This window comes from Phoxinus phoxinus (genome assembly GCF_949152265.1).
Source record: "Phoxinus phoxinus genome assembly, chromosome: 10".
In the NCBI taxonomy this organism is placed as follows: domain Eukaryota; kingdom Metazoa; phylum Chordata; class Actinopteri; order Cypriniformes; family Leuciscidae; genus Phoxinus; species Phoxinus phoxinus.
Window position 1 is genome coordinate 27,172,798 of NC_136885.1, and position 21,048 is coordinate 27,193,845.

A 21,048-nucleotide genomic window follows, 5' to 3' on the forward strand; every position below is an offset into this window, starting at 1 on the left:
AAAGTAATTATTCATTTACATTTTCACTAGCACAATCATTACTGCAGATTTCATCTGGTTGTCAGTGGACGACATTTCACTTGATGCTTGTTATATTACTAACCATTTTACCTATTCCTTCTATTTATTGTTTTATTGTACTTACTCATGTTACAGTACGTTACTTTGTTAAAAAAGAAAATAATGTGATGTAAACAAAAATAATGTGTCCTTATCTGCAGACTTGAATAGATAACTTTGCATACTTGTATTGTATGAATGGCAATCAACCAAACTATACTAGCCCAAGTACAAACAAAACTCCTTGATTTTTTTTTTTGCGCTGTTGTATTCTCTTTATCTGCACATTGATGAAAAATAAAATGTAAAAATATTCACATTTGTTATTACAGTTGTTATATGTCCATGTAGAGTTTCTAAACACAGAAAACAAAAATACAACATACGTAATCGATTGCTTTATGTTAGAACATATTCGAAACCGGCTACTTCAAAATATGTGCCCTCATAGTAATGGTGAGTGTGTCCTCTCTCTGTGCGCCTGCATCACGTGGTTAAAATCTGCTTTGCAATTCTAATGATTTGGAAAGCCCTTACAACAACAAATCACAAAACCTTTGAGTTCATTGGGATGCATAATGTGTACAATAGTAGAAAGAGTACAAAGACAATCAAAATTTGTTTTTGTAGTTGAGATGTCATTTACAACATAATTCACTCTTGGAATCGCTAATAGACACATAATATGATTAAGGATTTGGTCCATACATAGACTAAACATGATTATAAAATGATGATATACATCTCCATTCAATTGTGAGAATATGGGAATAATAATTCTGCTCTTAGAAACATGATGGATTGGCCCTAATTTCATAACCAGATATCAGAAGTACAGTCTCCACCAGGATATCTGAGCTCATGAGCAAGAGCAGGACCTTCTGGCTCTGCTCCGAAATCCACAAGGAAATTCTCGTTGAGCTTCAGGCCACCTTTATCTGTGTCCACGTCAATCTGCATCATGACTGACCCCTCCCTAAAGTGAAATAAGAGCATAATAAATAAATCAGAGGTTATTTCTGAAACAATTTAAACAGCCTTTACAAGCCTATAATGCTTGACATATACTATGGAAGCTTGTTTCTGCCACAGAATAAAATAAAATAAATATAGTTTTTATTATATTTTATTAAATATAAGAGATACATTTTTTTAATCTCACAATTTTTACTTTTTTATCTCAGAATTGTGACTTTATTTCTCAATAATGTTAGATAAAAACTTGCAATTACCCATTAATTTTTTTAATTCCATGGAAAAAACAAGCTTTCATTTCTATATTTATATTTTATCTTTCAGAATTGCAACTATTTTAAAAAGTCAGAATTGCGAATCAAAAATCAAATCAATCTCATAATCAAAAAATTTAAAAGGTAATTGCAACTTTTTAATCACAATTCTGAGAAATAAAGTCAGAATTTATACCTCGCAATTCTTCATTTTTTTAAAAGTCTTTAAAAAAACGAAACAGTCTTTAAAAAGTCAGAATTGCGAATCAAAAATCAAATCAATCACAGAATAAAAAAATTGAAAAGGTACAGTAATTGCAACTTTTTAATCACAATTCTGAGAAATAAAGTCAAAATTTATACCTCGCAATTCGTAAAAAAAAATTTAAAGTCTTTAAAAAAAATTAAGTCTTTAAAAAGTCAGAATTGCGAATCAAAATAAATTTTTTTAAAAGGTAATTGCAACTTTTTAATCACAATTCTGAGAAATAAAGTCAGAATTTATACCTCGCAATTCTGTTTTTTTGCCCCTCAGAATTGTGTGATATACAGAACTTCAATTGAGTTATAAAGTCAGAATTGTGAGATGTAAACTCACAATTACGAGTTATAAAGTTAGAATTACATGTTTATATCTCGTAAATCTGACATAATTTCTCAGAATTGTGAGATAAAAAGTAGCAATTACCTTTTTATTTTATTTTTATTCCGTGGCGAAAACAAGCTTTCATACCTATATTATTATTACTTACACAAAATACTCAAATAACATTTCAAAATTTTTTTTTTTTTTTTTCTCACTTGACAAGGTCAGGGTAGAACTGCTTGTCCCAGGCACTGTATAAAGAAGTGGTGACATACAGTCGCTTTCCATCCAAGCTCAGCTGAAGCATCTGAGGACCGCCCTGTACCCGCTTTCCCTGATGAGGAAAAGAACATTTTAACCTCCAGCAAATGATGTGCTCTAATTGCTCTGTTTAGCTCTGTATGACCTAATGATTTGGAGGACATTAAGCTGGGTCATCTGTCAATTAGTTAGTTGCCAACAGCTTTAGGCTGCTTTCCTCTGCATAAATGTCTAACTCAAATGTATACACAGAGCTCACATGAAGCATACTTGGAAATGAAAAGGTACCTTCAGTATCCGTGGTGTTGGCTGGCTGTCCAGTTCTTTGTCCTCCAATACTTTCACTGGTCCATCTTTCAAAATACTGCCACCAAGGAAGACCTCAAAAATGCATTTCATGAATTAAAAATGCAAGTTTTGCTGTTTTGACACTTTATTCATAATTGACATGATTCTATAAATGTAGAGAAATCTTGATCCTGCTAATCGAAGTTGTCTTACCTGACCAACCATACGTGGATTCCTCCTGTCGGTGACATCATACTGTCGAATGTCTCCATGCAACCAGTTACTAAAGTAGAGGAAGCGATCATCCAATGAAATCAAGATATCAGTAATGAGACCTATGGCAAAAAAAAATCCATGAGTAACAGTGTCTTATATATTTTTTTCCTTTTTGACATTAAAAAAATTCGAGAAATTCATGTATTAAATCTTTATTACGACATATTTTAAACATCTACTAAATGTAATTTTATTACAATTTCATTCTTTTTAAAACGAGTCCAAAACTGAGAAATAAATCCCATAAAATATATTTTTAAAAAGTATTACTGTATACATTACACAAAAAATATATATATATATATATATAAACCGGTACACAATCTCCAGACAATATTTGAATATTTTCACTTTTTGCCATTATAGGCTTTATAGCAGATTGTAAAACTGTGGTCCAAGGAAAATTTAGTAATGTTAGATATCAGGGCTGTTACATATCAATGTTTAGTACAAGATTTTTAAAACGTTTATTACATTTGATTTAATATTACAGTATCATTCTTTTAAAAACTAGTTAAAATAAGAAATTAATAACTATAATAATAACTATTTTATTGACAGCCCAAGTTTTTAACAGTAAGATATAAAAGTTGATAAATCTTACATCACATTAACAATACAAAGAAGAAAAAAAACACAATATTTACAAGAATATTTTAATAATTTCTTTCACAGAGTATAAATGGGTCTTTATACACAAAAATATATAGCCACCTTTGTTTGAGAAAGGGGGTCCTTTTCAAGGAGATCATCATATTTGGGAGTTATTGATCTACTAGAGTATATTTCTGTTTCTTTTCTTTACTTTTTCTTTTCTCTGTTCAGCCGTGTTATTTTGGAAATCACATTGTTGTCACAGTGTCTGGTTCATGTTCCCTGGTGTCCACTACAGGTCCCCTTCCCCCACAGTGTCATTCTCATTAGGAACTGCATTCCCCACAATCCTTGTCTGCACTCATCACTGTTCATTATACCCAGCTGTTTCCCATCATGATAGTTAGTTCTGTGTGTATTTATACCCTGTCTGTTTTAGTGTTTGTTATGGAGTCCTTGTTATATGTCACCACACTTGATGTCTGTGCTTGCCCAGTTCTTGTTTGTTTCTTGTACCTCGGATTGCCTTGTTGGATTTTTGACCTTTGCCTGGACTGTTGTGTGTATGGATTAACCTAATAAATAACTGCACTTGGATCTGACTTCCCCTGTGTGTGTATCGTGACAATTGTGCATATGCTTTTTTCTAAAAGCACTTACCTGGCATTTCAGGAAGAGCCCAACCTTCTACTTTTTTACTAGGAACTTTGATGACTTTCTCTGCAGCCCAGTCTCCTTTCTGTAAAACAAAATTTGAAGCTAAAATATGAACTGCCTAAAAACTGAAAAAGGAAGGCCTTTAACGTTCATGGTTTAGCCTAAAATAAAGATTTTAACTGTGAAAGGGTTTTTTATGTGCTTGCCGGAGTCTTGTAGAAACGGTAGACGGTGCTCTGAAGCGCACAGCCCACGTATCCTTCAGCCGCAGCGGGGTCGTGCAGGAACCGGATCTCTAGAGGAATAGCACCCTCTTCCCCCAGATCCAGAGTCTGAATCCGCTTGTGTGTGGTCCAGTCCCACACATGGAGGTGCTGCCCATAGTGACCTGCAAACAGATCCTCAGTCTGATCACTCCCAGTCGGCTGCAGTGCATCAAACATACTGTTTTAACGTACACGTACCGGCTTTGACATCTTCAGGGTTGAAGCCATTTCCCAAAGCTTTAGGTGCACCCCACTCAGTGCTGATCATGACATTGTGGCGAGGCTGGTACCAGAAGTCATAACCAAACGGCGCTGCTTCACCTGGCTGCTCCCAGTTGCCAATGACTTCAAAAGTCTCGCCATCCAGCAACACAAAACCACCTTACAAAGAACACAAACAAAAAGTAAGCCAAGTGTGTATTGTAAATACAGTGAGGTAAACACAGCATCTTACCCTTGCCATTGCCAGAGGGATCGCCCATGGCACTGATCATGATTTGGCCACTGCCTAAGCAGTGAGAAGTGTGGGGGTTGGCAAGGCCACACTTCCAGAACACATCTGTGGGCTCGACTATCTGGAGAAGGACAGAGATGGAAAGAATTCACGAGCTTGGCAAGAGCAAAACATTCTCAGAGTCAACAGTCATGTATAAAGGGGCGGTCACTCTTGATGTTAATCATTGTGTTGTAGCTGTTAAAGAAAATTACTTCGGACCGCAATCAATAAAGGCAACAGGACATGATGTCATGCATCATGAAGTCAGTCATTATAAAGTTTTAAATATGGAAAATTTTCTTACAAAACCTATAGTTTCGCTTCAGAAGGCATTTATTAACCACTGGAATCGTATGGATTACTTTTATGATGGATGGATGCGCTTTTTGGAGCTTCAAAAACTCTGGCACTATTCAATGCCATTACAAGGCTGGGATATTATTTAATATAACCCTGAAGAAAGTCATACACCTAAGATGGCCTACGGGTCAATTATGGGAAATTTTTCATTTTTGGCTGAACTATTCCTTTTATAATCAAGATGATATGAATTCACTTCAAATATTTTGTTTGATGTTCACCCAAGTGGTTCATCTTTTATATTGTGACATCCATTGGTCAAACTTTTTTTCATGATACAAATTAGCTGGTCTGAGTTTGCCAAACTTGAAGTATTAAGTACTTTAGCAAGCAGTAAAAGATACAAATCTCAAGTGTATGCATATAAGAATAGCAATTTTCGTTTAGGGGCACAAGAGTGAAACAGTCATTTAAGTAACCCTCATGAATTGCTCCTTCTGGGTTTTTACTACCTCTAGCTAACACCATCCAAATATGTGTATTCCTATATAGACAGACTATTGTGAACCTTGTGAAGCCGTGGAGCCCGAGGATCCGTCCCTACATCAACGACGTAGATACGGGAGGAGATCAGGGAAGGTAGAATGAGACGATTGCGCCTTTTGGAGGAATCATCATAACAACTGCTGCAGGCGTTCCAACCAGAATGATGTAATTCATCCTTCAGATTGGGCATGGGCAACCTATGTATCACCTAGACCATCACAAAATGGAGAAAATGTTACTAAAGTAACAGTTATACTAGGAAATAATTAAAGTAAATGTGTTGCTGCCACACTCTGATCTAAAACAGTTTTAGTTTTGAATCATATTTGCTTTTACCTTGCAAAAATTGGGAGATTTTGGATTGATATCAACAGTTGCAAGATAATCGGGTTTCTGGATGTCTGTGTTGCGATAAATGCATGGCAGGTAGACGATCTCTTCTAGAGGACCTGTTGGAAGAATTTATTTTTAAGTTTAGAGTTTAAACATTTATTGATCTTTGTTTCCTATAATTTAATAATTAATTTCCTAAAGGGTGTACTAATTATGTCTAAAATATTTGATGAATTGCACTTAACATCTGCACTTAACATCTGCAAACACCACCAGTGGGGTGGGGGTATTTGGACAGGGCAAATGTGAGGTAAAACAGAAGGCAAACCAAACAATGCAGAACAATGCCAATCTAATCTACAAGTAAGGGAGACCTCTGGTGGTAGGGAGGAGGAGCTGCCAAATCAGATGATGACAGGAAATCTCTAGTAGTGCAAAGGTCACGCTAGCTTGTAGTGACTTGCAAGCAACTATGAACTACTAACTCATGCTAATATACTCTACCAACCTATTCATTCACACAATAAGTTGCCTTATGCTTTTAAAGCAACTCACCTTTCATAGCATCCAGAGGGGTTTTATATCCTGGTCCACATCCTGAACAAGTTGAGGCTGTAAGCAGGCAATATGTCAGATCTCAAATATCACAATGTGAGTTACACTCAAACTATCAAAAATGAAAGCAGGCCAGACTCAACTCAATTCAATCTGGGAAGTATACACACAACTTTGCTTGTTAAAGCATGACATCCGTAATAAAAATCTGAGAGTTTGAATAAAAGCATGATGTTTAAAAAATATATTATTTCAAAGTGGGATTTGTGATGATCTATTTGCCTGCATAGCGCACCATCATATGAGTATGAGTCCGTTACTGTGTACTGTGTTCTTAAAATGCCTGAATGATGTCTAGCCAAGTGAACTGAATACATCTTACTGTTCTATAGACGTTTTAAAAAATACACGTACATGTACAAACCAACTACAACAGATGGCCAATGTCACGATCTAGGAGACAACATGTCTTGCCAAGAATTGTTCAACATCCTTCCCTTGAGAGCCAGACAAATGTTTATGGGTTAGTAAGTTCAGCCCCCTCACTGAACAACTATCTCAGAATGAAAAGTATTGTAGAAATAAAGCAAAATTGTAACTTTTTTTTAAAGGTCTGTCTTAAATTGTCAATTCCTTGTGGAGTGAGTCTAATGAGGCATCAATACGAAATATGTTGTAGTATACGTTTTTATGTATTTATTATTATTTGAATTAACATAATTACTTCTGTATTGCACTACTGCTCGAGATCAATTAATATAGTAAAACTGAGTATAAGAACTGCAATAGCAGCATGTGTTTGCTGTAAACACTGAAAAACTTAAAGGCTTAAAGGGTATAATGGCCTTTTCACAAGATATAAAATAAGTATCTGATGTCCCCAGAGTGTGTATATGAAGTTTTAGCTCAAAATACCCCACAGATTTGAAAGTGATCACTTTTTGAGGGTGAGCAAAAACAAAAAATGTTTTGTGTCTGTCCCTTTATATGCAAATGATCTGCTGCTCCAGAGGGCGGAGCTTCAAGAGCTTGTGTCCTTTTACCTCACACAGACATGCACTGAAAATTTTGAATGTAGAATGCAACAGGACATTTCTGAATAATTTATGAATTTATGTAGCTTATGTGTAGTTATTTTCTAGTCATTGATTAGCATATTCTGTCATGGTAATCTATAAATCGCGTTTCCGGGCGGGGTTTATATACATTTTAGGGTTAGTGATGTCACTAACCCGGGAGGAATATCCTGTAGTCAGGGCCAGGTAAGTGCCCTGGGGCACCAGCCAATAGGGGGGCATTATCCAATGGGCATTATGGGGCCCAAGCGAGTGGAAGAAAATAAATCCTTATTCTTTTACATTTCCGATATACGGACAATATATTTGCACTGAGTGCCTGTCTTTTTTGGCAAAAAGACGCCCACTACTAAATATCGCCCACTACAGTGGCGTGGGTCGTAGGCTGTGAAAGCCGCTTTTCGAGTTCGAATCCGCCTTTCGAACTCGCTCTTCTCCCTTGTCCCATGAGATGTAAAATTTATAGCCTAATTTAAATGTCTCTAGCGTTATAGTTTGCCAACAAACTAAAATCGAAACCGTGATATAGCTTTTGTGCCTTTAAAACAGCAAGACTTAAAGTAGCCTAGCCTATACTTACATCTTATCCCGCACTTGACCGTAAACTGAAGCGCGTCGAGTCGCTCTGCTAAAATTCGCGCTCAGCAGCTTCTGTGAACATAAAGCCTGCCTACTTTGATTGGTCATCTCAAATATTCTGATATTGACGAGCAGTGAAAAACCAATAAGGCTCAGATGAACACACACACACACACACACACACACACACACTGTCCTCTGTTTCGGACGTGCGCTCTTCTCGACGCCGTACGCGGATTGAAGAGGAAGAACGCGCTGAATCTGATTATAACAAGACTGAAGCAAACACGAATTTGTGTAGCCTACACTTAATCACACATTTTCAATGCAAATGTTTAGGGCAGGGGGGCTAGGCAGAAGTTTAGGGCAGGGGGGCTAAAGTTCCCCTTAACCCTCAGACGGTTTTCGTTTCAGAGTCACCTCCTGGGCCTTCCCGGTCAGAAGTGACCGGACACCTAAAAATTGAATTTCCTCCATCCCAGTAAAACCAATGCAATTTGCAATTATGATTAGTCAAACCTAAACATTGAGTTAGAAAGAGAAGCTTGCCTAGAAAAATTATCCTAGAGTGGAAATCACACAATCCATAATTGTATAAATATAAATATTTTTAATATTATGCATTAAAAAAAAAAAAAAAAAAAAAAATTATCTTGATATTTTAGAGCAGCCTTTCTCAAAGTGGGTGCCGCGGCACACTGGGGTGCCCCCTGACTGTGTCAGGGGTGCCGCCAAAAAATTACGTAGGCTAAAAAAAATTAATAAATTGACATTTCATATATAAATATATTTTAATTTACATAAATACATTCTTCTTCTTTTTAAACATATAAACGGATTAATAAAATTAATTCATTTTAGATAAATATATATATAAAATTAAAGCTGCAAGCAGCATTTGTCGGTGTTCAAGCTTTTAAGGCCTTTAAGGCCTTTAAGCACATTAACGTTAAAAGACATTAAGATTTATTTAGCAAGCATTTAATCACTGACATCATAGATGGAAAAACACCATTTACAGCCAATACAGTCAATTTACCATAGGAAATATATGGTTTAAAAGCTTTTTAACAGTTATAGCGCCACCTATGGTCCGATCTCCATAAAATTTTGCTTGCTTGTTAATGATGTTATTGCACATATGCTCACCAATTTTTGTGAAGTTTTGAGTTTTAATTTAGGATTTATAGGCTTTTGAGTGTATTTTGACACGCCCCTTTTCTTAAATTACCCTCTTATAGCCATCCAAATGCAAAAGTTCAACTTTTTTTAATAATTATTGATCTAGAGAGTCCAGAGAATTGTTCTAGACTGGTCTGGTTCCGATCGGGCGAAAAACCAGGGACTAGTTCGCAAAAGTAGGTTTTTAACGTAATTGCGAATAATTAATGAACAATTCAATTGACAGCATTAGTTCTAGAGGCAAAGTTGTTCAACATGAGGAGATCTATCTAATGATATGCATATTCTGACGATATTTGTTACACCACGTGATTACAGAGCCGTAAAACTCGTTAGCGCCAACTAGTGGCCGATTTCTTTCAAAACTCTTACAGACCTCTAGGGCCATGAGTTGAACATGTCCACTGAGTTTCGTTCTGATTGGCCATCGTTAACCTTGTCTTAAACTTAATTGGCCAATGGCGGCCATGTTTTTTTAGATACGCCAATATCCTTCTAGACATAGATGGCCCCTTGGGCCAAGACACTGCATACCAAATTTCAAGTCAATCGGACAAACGGTCAGGTGTTTATACGTTTTTTCTGTGTTATAGCGCCACCATGTGGCCAATCGACGCGGTTTTTTTATCGTGACCTCAGATTGACCTCCTACACATGTGTACCAAGTTTGGTAAAGTTATCTCATTTACTACTTGAGTTATAGGCATTTTAGTAAAATAGGCTCCGCCCATATTAACGTTTTGACGCCCCCTAGCAACCGTGAATCGAAATTTCAACTTTTTTTCAATAATTATTGATCTTCAGACTCCAGAGAACATTTCTGCACTGGTTTGGTTCCGATCGGGCAAAAAACCAGGGACTAGTTCGCAAAAGTAGGTTTTTGACAAAATTCAAAATGGCGGAAAATCTATCATGGCGGAAAAAAAAAACCTGCGCGATTTTTTGTTCGTCTTGAGCCAAGGATTCCAATGATATAAGACACTTGAGTCTAGGCCAAAGGGTTATTGAGATATAAGCAAAATAGTGAATTTTTTTTGTTTTTTGCGCTATAGCGCCACCTATGGGCCAATCGAGCTCATAATTTGATAACCTCTCCTCGATTTTTGTACTACCTACTGGCAAAGTTTCAAGTCTCTAGCTCTTACGGTTTGGGCTGCACGATGCGTTTTACGGCAGAATAATAATAATAATAATAAAAATTAAAGCTGCAAGCAGCATTTGTCGGTGTTCAAGCTTTTAAGGCCTTTAAGGCCTTTAAGCACATTAACGTTAAAAGACATTAAGATTTATTTAGCAAGCATTTAACCACTGACATCATAGATGGAAAAACACCATTTACAGCCAATACAGACAATTTACCATAGAAATATATGGTTTAAAAGCTTTTTAACAGTTATAGCGCCACCTATGGTCCGATCTCCATAAAATTTTGCATGCTTGTTAATGATGTTATTGCACATATGCTCAACAATTTTTGTGAAGTTTTGAGTTTTTATTTAGGATTTATAGGCTTTTGAGTGTATTTTGACACGCCCCTTTTCTTAAATTACCCTCTTATAGCCATCCAAATGCAAAAGTTCAACTTTTTTTAATAATTATTGATCTAGAGAGTCCAGAAAATTGTTCTAGACTGGTCTGGTTCCGATCGGGCGAAAAACCAGGGACTAGTTCGCAAAAGTAGGTTTTTAACGTAATTGCGTATAATTAATGAACAATTCAATTGACAGCATTAGTTCTAGAGGCAAAGTTGTTCAGCATGAGAAGATCTATCAAATGATATGCATATTCTGACGATATTTGTAACACCACGTGATTACAGAGCCGTAAAACTCGTTAGCGCCAACTAGTGGCCGATTTCTTTCAAAACTCTTACAGACCTTTAGGGCCATGAGTTGAACATGGCCATCGAGTTTCGTTACGATTGGCCTCCGTTAACCATGTCTAATGGGTGCTTAAACTTCATTGGCCAATGGCGGCCATTTTTTTTTTAGATACGCCAATATCCTTCTAGACATAGATGGCCCCTTGGGCCAAGACACTGCACACCAAATTTTAAGTCAATCGGACAAACGGTCAGGTGTTTATACGTTTTTTCTGTGTTTTAGCGCCACCATGTGGCCAATCGACGCAGTTTTTTTATCGTGACCTCAGATTGACCTCGTACACATGTGTACCAAGTTTGGTGAAGTTATCTCATTTACTACTTGAGTTATAGGCGTTTTAGTAATATAGGCTCCGCCTACAACGTTAATTTTACGCCCCCTAGCAACCGTTAATCGATAATCGAACTTTTTTTCAATAATTATTGATTATCAGACTCCAGAGAATATTTATGCACTGGTTTGGTTCCGATCGGGTGAAAAACCAGGGACTAGTTTGCAAAAGTAGGTTTTTGACAAAATTCAAAATGGCGGAAAATCTATCATGGCGGAAATTAAATCAGAGATATACGTTTTTTACGTCAGGTGGTCAGCTGTCCAATGATATAAGACACTTGAGTCTACGACATACGGTCTAGGAGTTATGACCAGTTTCGCGCAATTGATCGCTATAGCGCCACCTATGGGCCAATCGGGGTCATAATTTGATAACCTCTCCTCGATTTTTGTACTACCATATGGCAAAGTTTCAAAGCTCTAGCTCTTACGGTTTGGGCTGCACGATGCGTTTTACGGCAGAATAATAATAATAATAATAATAAAAATCAGTACAATTACAATAGGTTTTCAGCACTTCGTGCTTGAACACCTAAAAATCGGTACAATTACAATAGGTTTTCAGCACTTCGTGCTTGAACACCTAATAATGACGGTACCTTTTTGCCAGTTTTAGCGCCACCTAAGGTCCGATCTCCATGAAACTCGGCATGCTTCCTCACCATGTTAAGACACATATGCTGATCAATTTTTGTGCAGTTCTGAGTTTTTGTTTAGGATTTATAGGCTTTTGAGTGTATTTTGACACGCCCCTTTTCTTAAATGACCCACTTATAGCCACCCAAATGCAAAAAATACACTTTTTTTGATAATTATTAATCTAGAGAGTCCAAAGAACTGTCCTAGACTGTTTTGGTTCTGATTGGGCAAAAAACCAGGGACTAGTTCGCAAAAGTAGGTTTTTAACGTAATTGCGTATAATTAATGAACAATTCAATTGACAGCATTAGTTCTAGAGGCAAAGTTGTTCAGCATGAGAAGATCTATCAAATGATATGCATATTCTGACGATATTTGTAACACCACGTGATTACAGAGCCGTAAAACTCGTTAGCGCCAACTAGTGGCCGATTTCTTTCAAAACTCTTACAGACCTTTAGGGCCATGAGTTGAACATGGCCATCGAGTTTCGTTACGATTGGCCTCCGTTAACCATGTCTAATGGGTGCTTAAACTTCATTGGCCAATGGCGGCCATTTTTTTTTTAGATACGCCAATATCCTTCTAGACATAGATGGCCCCTTGGGCCAAGACACTGCACACCAAATTTTAAGTCAATCGGACAAACGGTCAGGTGTTTATACGTTTTTTCTGTGTTTTAGCGCCACCATGTGGCCAATCGACGCAGTTTTTTTATCGTGACCTCAGATTGACCTCGTACACATGTGTACCAAGTTTGGTGAAGTTATCTCATTTACTACTTGAGTTATAGGCGTTTTAGTAATATAGGCTCCGCCTACAACGTTAATTTTACGCCCCCTAGCAACCGTTAATCGATAATCGAACTTTTTTTCAATAATTATTGATTATCAGACTCCAGAGAATATTTATGCACTGGTTTGGTTCCGATCGGGTGAAAAACCAGGGACTAGTTTGCAAAAGTAGGTTTTTGACAAAATTCAAAATGGCGGAAAATCTATCATGGCGGAAATTAAATCAGAGATATACGTTTTTTACGTCAGGTGGTCAGCTGTCCAATGATATAAGACACTTGAGTCTACGACATACGGTCTAGGAGTTATGACCAGTTTCGCGCAATTGATCGCTATAGCGCCACCTATGGGCCAATCGGGGTCATAATTTGATAACCTCTCCTCGATTTTTGTACTACCATATGGCAAAGTTTCAAAGCTCTAGCTCTTACGGTTTGGGCTGCACGATGCGTTTTACGGCAGAATAATAATAATAATAATAATAAAAATCAGTACAATTACAATAGGTTTTCAGCACTTCGTGCTTGAACACCTAAAAATCGGTACAATTACAATAGGTTTTCAGCACTTCGTGCTTGAACACCTAATAATGACGGTACCTTTTTGCCAGTTTTAGCGCCACCTAAGGTCCGATCTCCATGAAACTCGGCATGCTTCCTCACCATGTTAAGACACATATGCTGATCAATTTTTGTGCAGTTCTGAGTTTTTGTTTAGGATTTATAGGCTTTTGAGTGTATTTTGACACGCCCCTTTTCTTAAATGACCCACTTATAGCCACCCAAATGCAAAAAATACACTTTTTTTGATAATTATTAATCTAGAGAGTCCAAAGAACTGTCCTAGACTGTTTTGGTTCTGATTGGGCAAAAAACCAGGGACTAGTTCGCACAAGTAGGTTTTGGACAAAATTGGCCATAACTTTTTTTTTTTTGGTCCAAATCGAATTTGGAGATGTACATATTGACCGTCTGGAGCCAAGGATTACAGTGATGTGGAAATTGTGAGCCTAGCCCAAAAGACCTAGGAGTTATGGGCAATTTAGTCTTTTTGTTGCTCTAGCGCCACCTATGGGCCAATCTGGCTCATAATTTGATAACCTCTCCTCGATTTTTGTACTACCATCTGGCAAAGTTTCAAGTCTCTAGCTCTTACGGTTTGGGCTGCACAACGCGTTTTACAGGAGAATAATAATAATAAAAATCGGTACAATTACAATAGGTTTTCAGCACTTCGTGCTTGAACACCTAATAATGACGGTACCTTTTTGCCAGTTTTAGCGCCACCTAAGGTCCGATCTCCATGAAACTCGGCATGCTTCCTCACCATGTTAAGACACATATGCTGATCAATTTTTGTGCAGTTCTGAGTTTTTGTTTAGGATTTATAGGCTTTTGAGTGTATTTTGACACGCCCCTTTTCTTAAATGACCCACTTATAGCCACCCAAATGCAAAAAATACACTTTTTTTGATAATTATTAATCTAGAGAGTCCAAAGAACTGTCCTAGACTGTTTTGGTTCTGATTGGGCAAAAAACCAGGGACTAGTTCGCAAAAGTAGGTTTTTAACGTAATTGCGTATAATTAATGAACAATTCAATTGACAGCATTAGTTCTAGAGGCAAAGTTGTTCAGCATGAGAAGATCTATCAAATGATATGCATATTCTGACGATATTTGTAACACCACGTGATTACAGAGCCGTAAAACTCGTTAGCGCCAACTAGTGGCCGATTTCTTTCAAAACTCTTACAGACCTTTAGGGCCATGAGTTGAACATGGCCATCGAGTTTCGTTACGATTGGCCTCCGTTAACCATGTCTAATGGGTGCTTAAACTTCATTGGCCAATGGCGGCCATTTTTTTTTTAGATACGCCAATATCCTTCTAGACATAGATGGCCCCTTGGGCCAAGACACTGCACACCAAATTTTAAGTCAATCGGACAAACGGTCAGGTGTTTATACGTTTTTTCTGTGTTTTAGCGCCACCATGTGGCCAATCGACGCAGTTTTTTTATCGTGACCTCAGATTGACCTCGTACACATGTGTACCAAGTTTGGTGAAGTTATCTCATTTACTACTTGAGTTATAGGCGTTTTAGTAATATAGGCTCCGCCTACAACGTTAATTTTACGCCCCCTAGCAACCGTTAATCGATAATCGAACTTTTTTTCAATAATTATTGATTATCAGACTCCAGAGAATATTTATGCACTGGTTTGGTTCCGATCGGGTGAAAAACCAGGGACTAGTTTGCAAAAGTAGGTTTTTGACAAAATTCAAAATGGCGGAAAATCTATCATGGCGGAAATTAAATCAGAGATATACGTTTTTTACGTCAGGTGGTCAGCTGTCCAATGATATAAGACACTTGAGTCTACGACATACGGTCTAGGAGTTATGACCAGTTTCGCGCAATTGATCGCTATAGCGCCACCTATGGGCCAATCGGGGTCATAATTTGATAACCTCTCCTCGATTTTTGTACTACCATATGGCAAAGTTTCAAAGCTCTAGCTCTTACGGTTTGGGCTGCACGATGCGTTTTACGGCAGAATAATAATAATAATAATAATTAAAGCTGCAAGCAGCATTTGTCGGTGTTCAAGCTTTTAAGGCCTTTAAGCACATTAACGTTAAAAGACATTAAGATTTATTTAGCAAGCATTTAACCACTGACATCATAGATGAAAAAACACCATTTACAGCCAATACAGGCAATTTACCATAGGAAATATATGGTTTAAAAGCTTTTAAACAGTTATAGCGCCACCTATGGTCCGATCTCCTTAAAATTTTGCATGCTTGTTAATGATGTTATTGCACATATGCTCACAAATTTTTGTGAAGTTTTGAGTTTTTATTTAGGATTTATAGGCTTTTGAGTGTATTTTGACACGCCCCTTTTCTTAAATTACCCTCTTATAGCCATCCAAATGCAAAAGTTCAACTTTTTTTAATAATTATTGATCTAGAGAGTCCAGAGAATTGTTCTAGACTGGTCTGGTTCCGATCGGGCGAAAAACCAGGGACTAGTTCGCAAAAGTAGGTTTTTAACGTAATTGCGTATAATTAATGAACAATTCAATTGACAGTATTAGTTCTAGAGGCAAAGTTGTTCAGCATGAGGAGATCTATCAAATGATATGCATATTCTGACGATATTTGTAACACCACGTGATTACAGAGCCGTAAAACTCGTTAGCGCCAACTAGTGGCCGATTTCTTTCAAAACTCTTACAGACCTTTAGGGCCATGAGTTGAACATGGCCATCAAGTTTCGTTACGATTGGCCTCCGTTAACCATGTCTAATGGGTGCTTAAACTTCATTGGCCAATGGCGGCCATTTTTTTTTTAGATACGCCAATATCCTTCTAGACATAGATGGCCCCTTGGGCCAAGACACTGCATATCAAATTTTAAGTCAATCGGACAAACGGTCAGGTGTTTATACGTTTTTTCTGTGTTATAGCGCCACCATGTGGCCAATCGACACGGTTTTTTTATCGTGACCTCAAATTGACCTCCTACACATGTGTACCAAGTTTGGTGAAGTTATCTCATTTACTACTTGAGTTATAGGCGTTTAAGTAATATAGGCTCCGCCTACAAAGTTAATTTTACGCCCCCTTGCGACCGTTAATCGATAATTGAACTTTTTTTCAATAATTATTGATTATCAGACTCCAGAGAACATTTCTGCATTGGTTTGGTTCCGATCGGGCGAAAAACCAGGGACTAGTTCGCAAAAGTAGGTTTTTGACAAAATTCAAAATGGCGGAAAATCTATCATGGCGGAAATTAAATCGGAGATATACGTTTTTTACGTCAGGTGGTCAGCTTTCCAATGATATAAGACACTTGAGTCTACGACATACGGTCTAGGAGTTATGACCAGTTTCGCGCAATTGATCGCTATAGCGCCACCTATGGGCCAATCGGGGTCATAATTTGATAACCTCTCCTCGATTTTTGTACTACCATATGGCAAAGTTTCAAAGCTCCAGCACTTACGGTTTGGGCTGCACGATGCGTTTTACGGCAGAAGAATAACAATAACAAGACAAATTAAAGCTGCAAGCAGCATTTGTCGGTGTTCAAGCTTTTAAGGCCTTTAAGGCCGTTAAGCACATTAGCATCAAAAGACATTAAGATTTATTTAGCAAGCATTTAACCACTGACATCATAGATGGAAAAACACCATTTACAGCCAATACAGGCAATTTACCATAGGAAATATATGGTTTAAAAGCTTTTTAACAGTTATAGCGCCACCTATGGTCCGATCTCCATAAAATTTGGCATGCTTGTTAATGATGTTATTGCACATATGCTCACCAATTTTTGTGAAGTTTTGAGTTTTAATTCGGGATTTATAGGCTTTTGATTGGATTTTGCCACGCCCATTTTCTAAATGAGCCAATTATAGCCATCCAAATGCATAAATTACACTTTTTTTCAATAATTATTGATATAGAGAGTCCAGAGAATTGTCCTAGACTGGTCTGGTTCTGATCGGACGAAAAACCAGGGACTAGTTCGCAAAAGTAGGTTTTTAACGTAATTGCGTATATTTAATGAACGATTCGATTGACAGCATTAGTTCTAGAGGCAAAGTTGTTCAGCATGAGGAGATCTATCAAATGATATGCATATTATGGGGATTTGTGCAACACCACGTGATTACAGAGCCGTAAAACTCGTTAGCGCCAACTAGTGGCCGATTTCTTTCAAAACTCTTACAGACTTCTTTGGCCACGAGTTGAACATGCCTGACGAGTTTCATTCCGATTGGCCTCCGTTAACCTTGTCTAATAGGTGATTCAACTTCATTGGCCAATGGCGGCCATGTTTTTTGAGATACGCCAATATCCTTTTACACATACATGGGGCCTTGGGCCAAGACACTGCATACCAAATTTTAAGTCAATCGGACAAACGGTCAGGTGTTTATACGTTTTTTCTGTGTTATAGCGCCACCATGTGGCCAATCGACGCAGTTTTTTTATCGTGACCTCAAATTGACCTCCTACACATGTGTACCAAGTTTGGTGAAGTTATCTCATTTACTACTTGAGTTATAGGCGTTTTAGTAATATAGGCTCCGCCTACAACGTTAATTTTACGCCCCCTAGCGACCGTTAATCGATAATTGAACTTTTTTTCAATAATTATTGATTATCAGACTCCAGAGAACATTTCTGCATTGGTTTGGTTCCGATCGGGCGAAAAACCAGGGACTAGTTCGCAAAAGTAGGTTTTTGACAAAATTCAAAATGGCGGAAAATCTATCATGGCGGAAATTAAATCGGAGATATACGTTTTTTACGTCAGGTGGTCAGCTTTCCAATGATATAAGACACTTGAGTCTACGACATACGGTCTAGGAGTTATGACCAGTTTCGCGCAATTGATCGCTATAGCGCCACCTATGGGCCAATCGGGGTCATAATTTGATAACCTCTCCTCGATTTTTGTACTACCATATGGCAAAGTTTCAAAGCTCCAGCACTTACGGTTTGGGCTGCACGATGCGTTTTACGGCAGAAGAAAAATAATAATAATAATAATAATAAAAATCAGTACAATTACAATAGGTTTTCAGCACTTCGTGCTTGAACACCTAAAAATCAGTACAATTACAATAGGTTTTCAACACTTCGTGCTTGAACACCTAATAAGAACGATACCTTTTTGCCAGTTATAGCGCCACCTATGGTCCGATCTCCATGAAACTCGGCATGCTTGTTAATGATGTTATTGCACATGTGCTCACCAATTTTTGTGAAGTTTTGACTTTTTGTTTAGGATTTATAGGCTTTTGAGTGTATTTTGACACGCCCCTTTTCTGAAATGACCCTGTTACAGCCAGCCAAATGCAAAAATGACACTTTTTTTCAATAATTATTGTTCAGCAGAGTCCAGAGAACTGTCCTAGACTGGTTTGGTTCTGATCAGGCCAAAAACCAGGGACTAGTTCGCAAGAGTTGGTTTTGGACAAAATTGGCCATAACTTTTTTTTTTTGCTCCAAATCCAATTTGGAGATATACATCTTGTTCGTCTTGAGCCAAGGATTACAGTGATGTGGAAACTGTGATTCTAGCCCAAAAGACCTAGGAGTTATGGCCATTTTAGTACTTTGGGTTGCTCTAGCGCCACCTATGGGCCAATTGGGCTCATATTTTGATAACCTCTCCTCGATTTTTGTACTACCTATTGGCAAAGTTTCAAGGCTCCAGCACTTATGGTTTGGGCTGCACGATGCGTTTTAGGGGAGAAGAAAAATAATAATAATAAAAATCAGTACAATTACAATAGGTTTTCAACACTTCGTGCTTGAACACCTAATAAGAACGATACCTTTTTGCCAGTTATAGCGCCACCTATGGTCCGATCTCCATGAAACTCGGCATGCTTGTTAATGATGTTATTGCACATGTGCTCACCAATTTTTGTGAAGTTTTGACTTTTTGTTTAGGATTTATAGGCTTTTGAGTGTATTTTGACACGCCCCTTTTCTGAAATGACCCTGTTACAGCCAGCCAAATGCAAAAATGACACTTTTTTTCAATAATTATTGTTCAGCAGAGTCCAGAGAACTGTCCTAGACTGGTTTGGTTCTGATCAGGCCAAAAACCAGGGACTAGTTCGCAAGAGTTGGTTTTGGACAAAATTGGCCATAACTTTTTTTTTTTGCTCCAAATCCAATTTGGAGATATACATCTTGTTCGTCTTGAGCCAAGGATTACAGTGATGTGGAAACTGTGATTCTAGCCCAAAAGACCTAGGAGTTATGGCCATTTTAGTACTTTGGGTTGCTCTAGCGCCACCTATGGGCCAATTGGGCTCATATTTTGATAACCTCTCCTCGATTTTTGTACTACCTATTGGCAAAGTTTCAAGGCTCCAGCACTTATGGTTTGGGCTGCACGATGCGTTTTAGGGGAGAAGAAAAATAATAATAATAAAAATCAGTACAATTACAATAGGTTTTCAACACTTCGTGCTTGAACACCTAATAAGAACGATACCTTTTTGCCAGTTATAGCGCCACCTATGGTCCGATCTCCATGAAACTCGGCATGCTTGTTAATGATGTTATTGCACATGTGCTCACCAATTTTTGTGAAGTTTTGACTTTTTGTTTAGGATTTATAGGCTTTTGAGTGTATTTTGACACGCCCCTTTTCTGAAATGACCCTGTTACAGCCAGCCAAATGCAAAAATGACACTTTTTTTCAATAATTATTGTTCAGCAGAGTCCAGAGAACTGTCCTAGACTGGTTTGGTTCTGATCAGGCCAAAAACCAGGGACTAGTTCGCAAGAGTTGGTTTTGGACAAAATTGGCCATAACTTTTTTTTTTTTTGCTCCAAATCCAATTTGGAGATATACATCTTGTTCGTCTTGAGCCAAGGATTACAGTGATGTGGAAACTGTGATTCTAGCCCAAAAGACCTAGGAGTTATGGCCATTTTAGTACTTTGGGTTGCTCTAGCGCCACCTATGGGCCAATTGGGCTCATATTTTGATAACCTCTCCTCGATTTTTGTACTACCTATTGGCAAAGTTTCAAGGCTCCAGCACTTATGGTTTGGGCTGCACGATGCGTTTTAGGGGAGAAGAAAAATAATAATAATAAAAATCAGTACAATTACAATAGGTTTTCAACACTTCGTGCTTGAACACCTAATAAGAACGATACCTTTTTGCCAGTTATAGCGCCACCTATGGTCCGATCTCCATGAAACTCGGCATGCTTGTTAATGATGTTATTGCACATGTGCTCACCAATTTTTGTGAAGTTTTGACTTTTTGTTTAGGATTTATAGGCTTTTGAGTGTATTTTGACACGCCCCTTTTCTGAAATGACCCTGTTACAGCCAGCCAAATGCAAAAATGACACTTTTTTTCAATAATTATTGTTCAGCAGAGTCCAGAGAACTGTCCTAGACTGGTTTGGTTCTGATCAGGCCAAAAACCAGGGACTAGTTCGCAAGAGTTGGTTTTGGACAAAATTGGCCATAACTTTTTTTTTTTTTGCTCCAAATCCAATTTGGAGATATACATCTTGTTCGTCTTGAGCCAAGGATTACAGTGATGTGGAAAC

General features: G+C 37.7%; 1 protein-coding gene across 2 annotated transcripts in view; it reads right to left on the minus strand.

Annotated features, from left to right (window-relative positions):
- Nucleotides 1–109: 109 nt before the first annotated feature.
- The window catches only part of selenbp1 (selenium binding protein 1), a 50,628-nt gene continuing 29,689 nt past the window's right edge, over nucleotides 110–21,048 (minus strand). The window contains exons 2-12 of one of the 2 annotated variants that reach the window (XM_079626973.1): nucleotides 6,448–6,504; nucleotides 5,896–6,008; nucleotides 5,582–5,767; nucleotides 4,672–4,792; nucleotides 4,416–4,598; nucleotides 4,158–4,339; nucleotides 3,955–4,033; nucleotides 2,638–2,759; nucleotides 2,425–2,517; nucleotides 2,091–2,209; nucleotides 110–1,036 (exon numbers count right to left, since the gene is read on the minus strand). In XM_079626973.1, coding sequence (XP_079483099.1) covers nucleotides 874–1,036; nucleotides 2,091–2,209; nucleotides 2,425–2,517; nucleotides 2,638–2,759; nucleotides 3,955–4,033; nucleotides 4,158–4,339; nucleotides 4,416–4,598; nucleotides 4,672–4,792; nucleotides 5,582–5,767; nucleotides 5,896–6,008; nucleotides 6,448–6,504 — 1,418 coding nt within the window. In that variant the 3' untranslated portion in view covers nucleotides 110–873. Of the gene's footprint in view, nucleotides 1,037–2,090; nucleotides 2,210–2,424; nucleotides 2,518–2,637; nucleotides 2,760–3,954; nucleotides 4,034–4,157; nucleotides 4,340–4,415; nucleotides 4,599–4,671; nucleotides 4,793–5,581; nucleotides 5,768–5,895; nucleotides 6,009–6,447; nucleotides 6,529–21,048 lie in introns of both variants that reach the window. The other variant, XM_079626974.1, reaches the window with a different exon arrangement.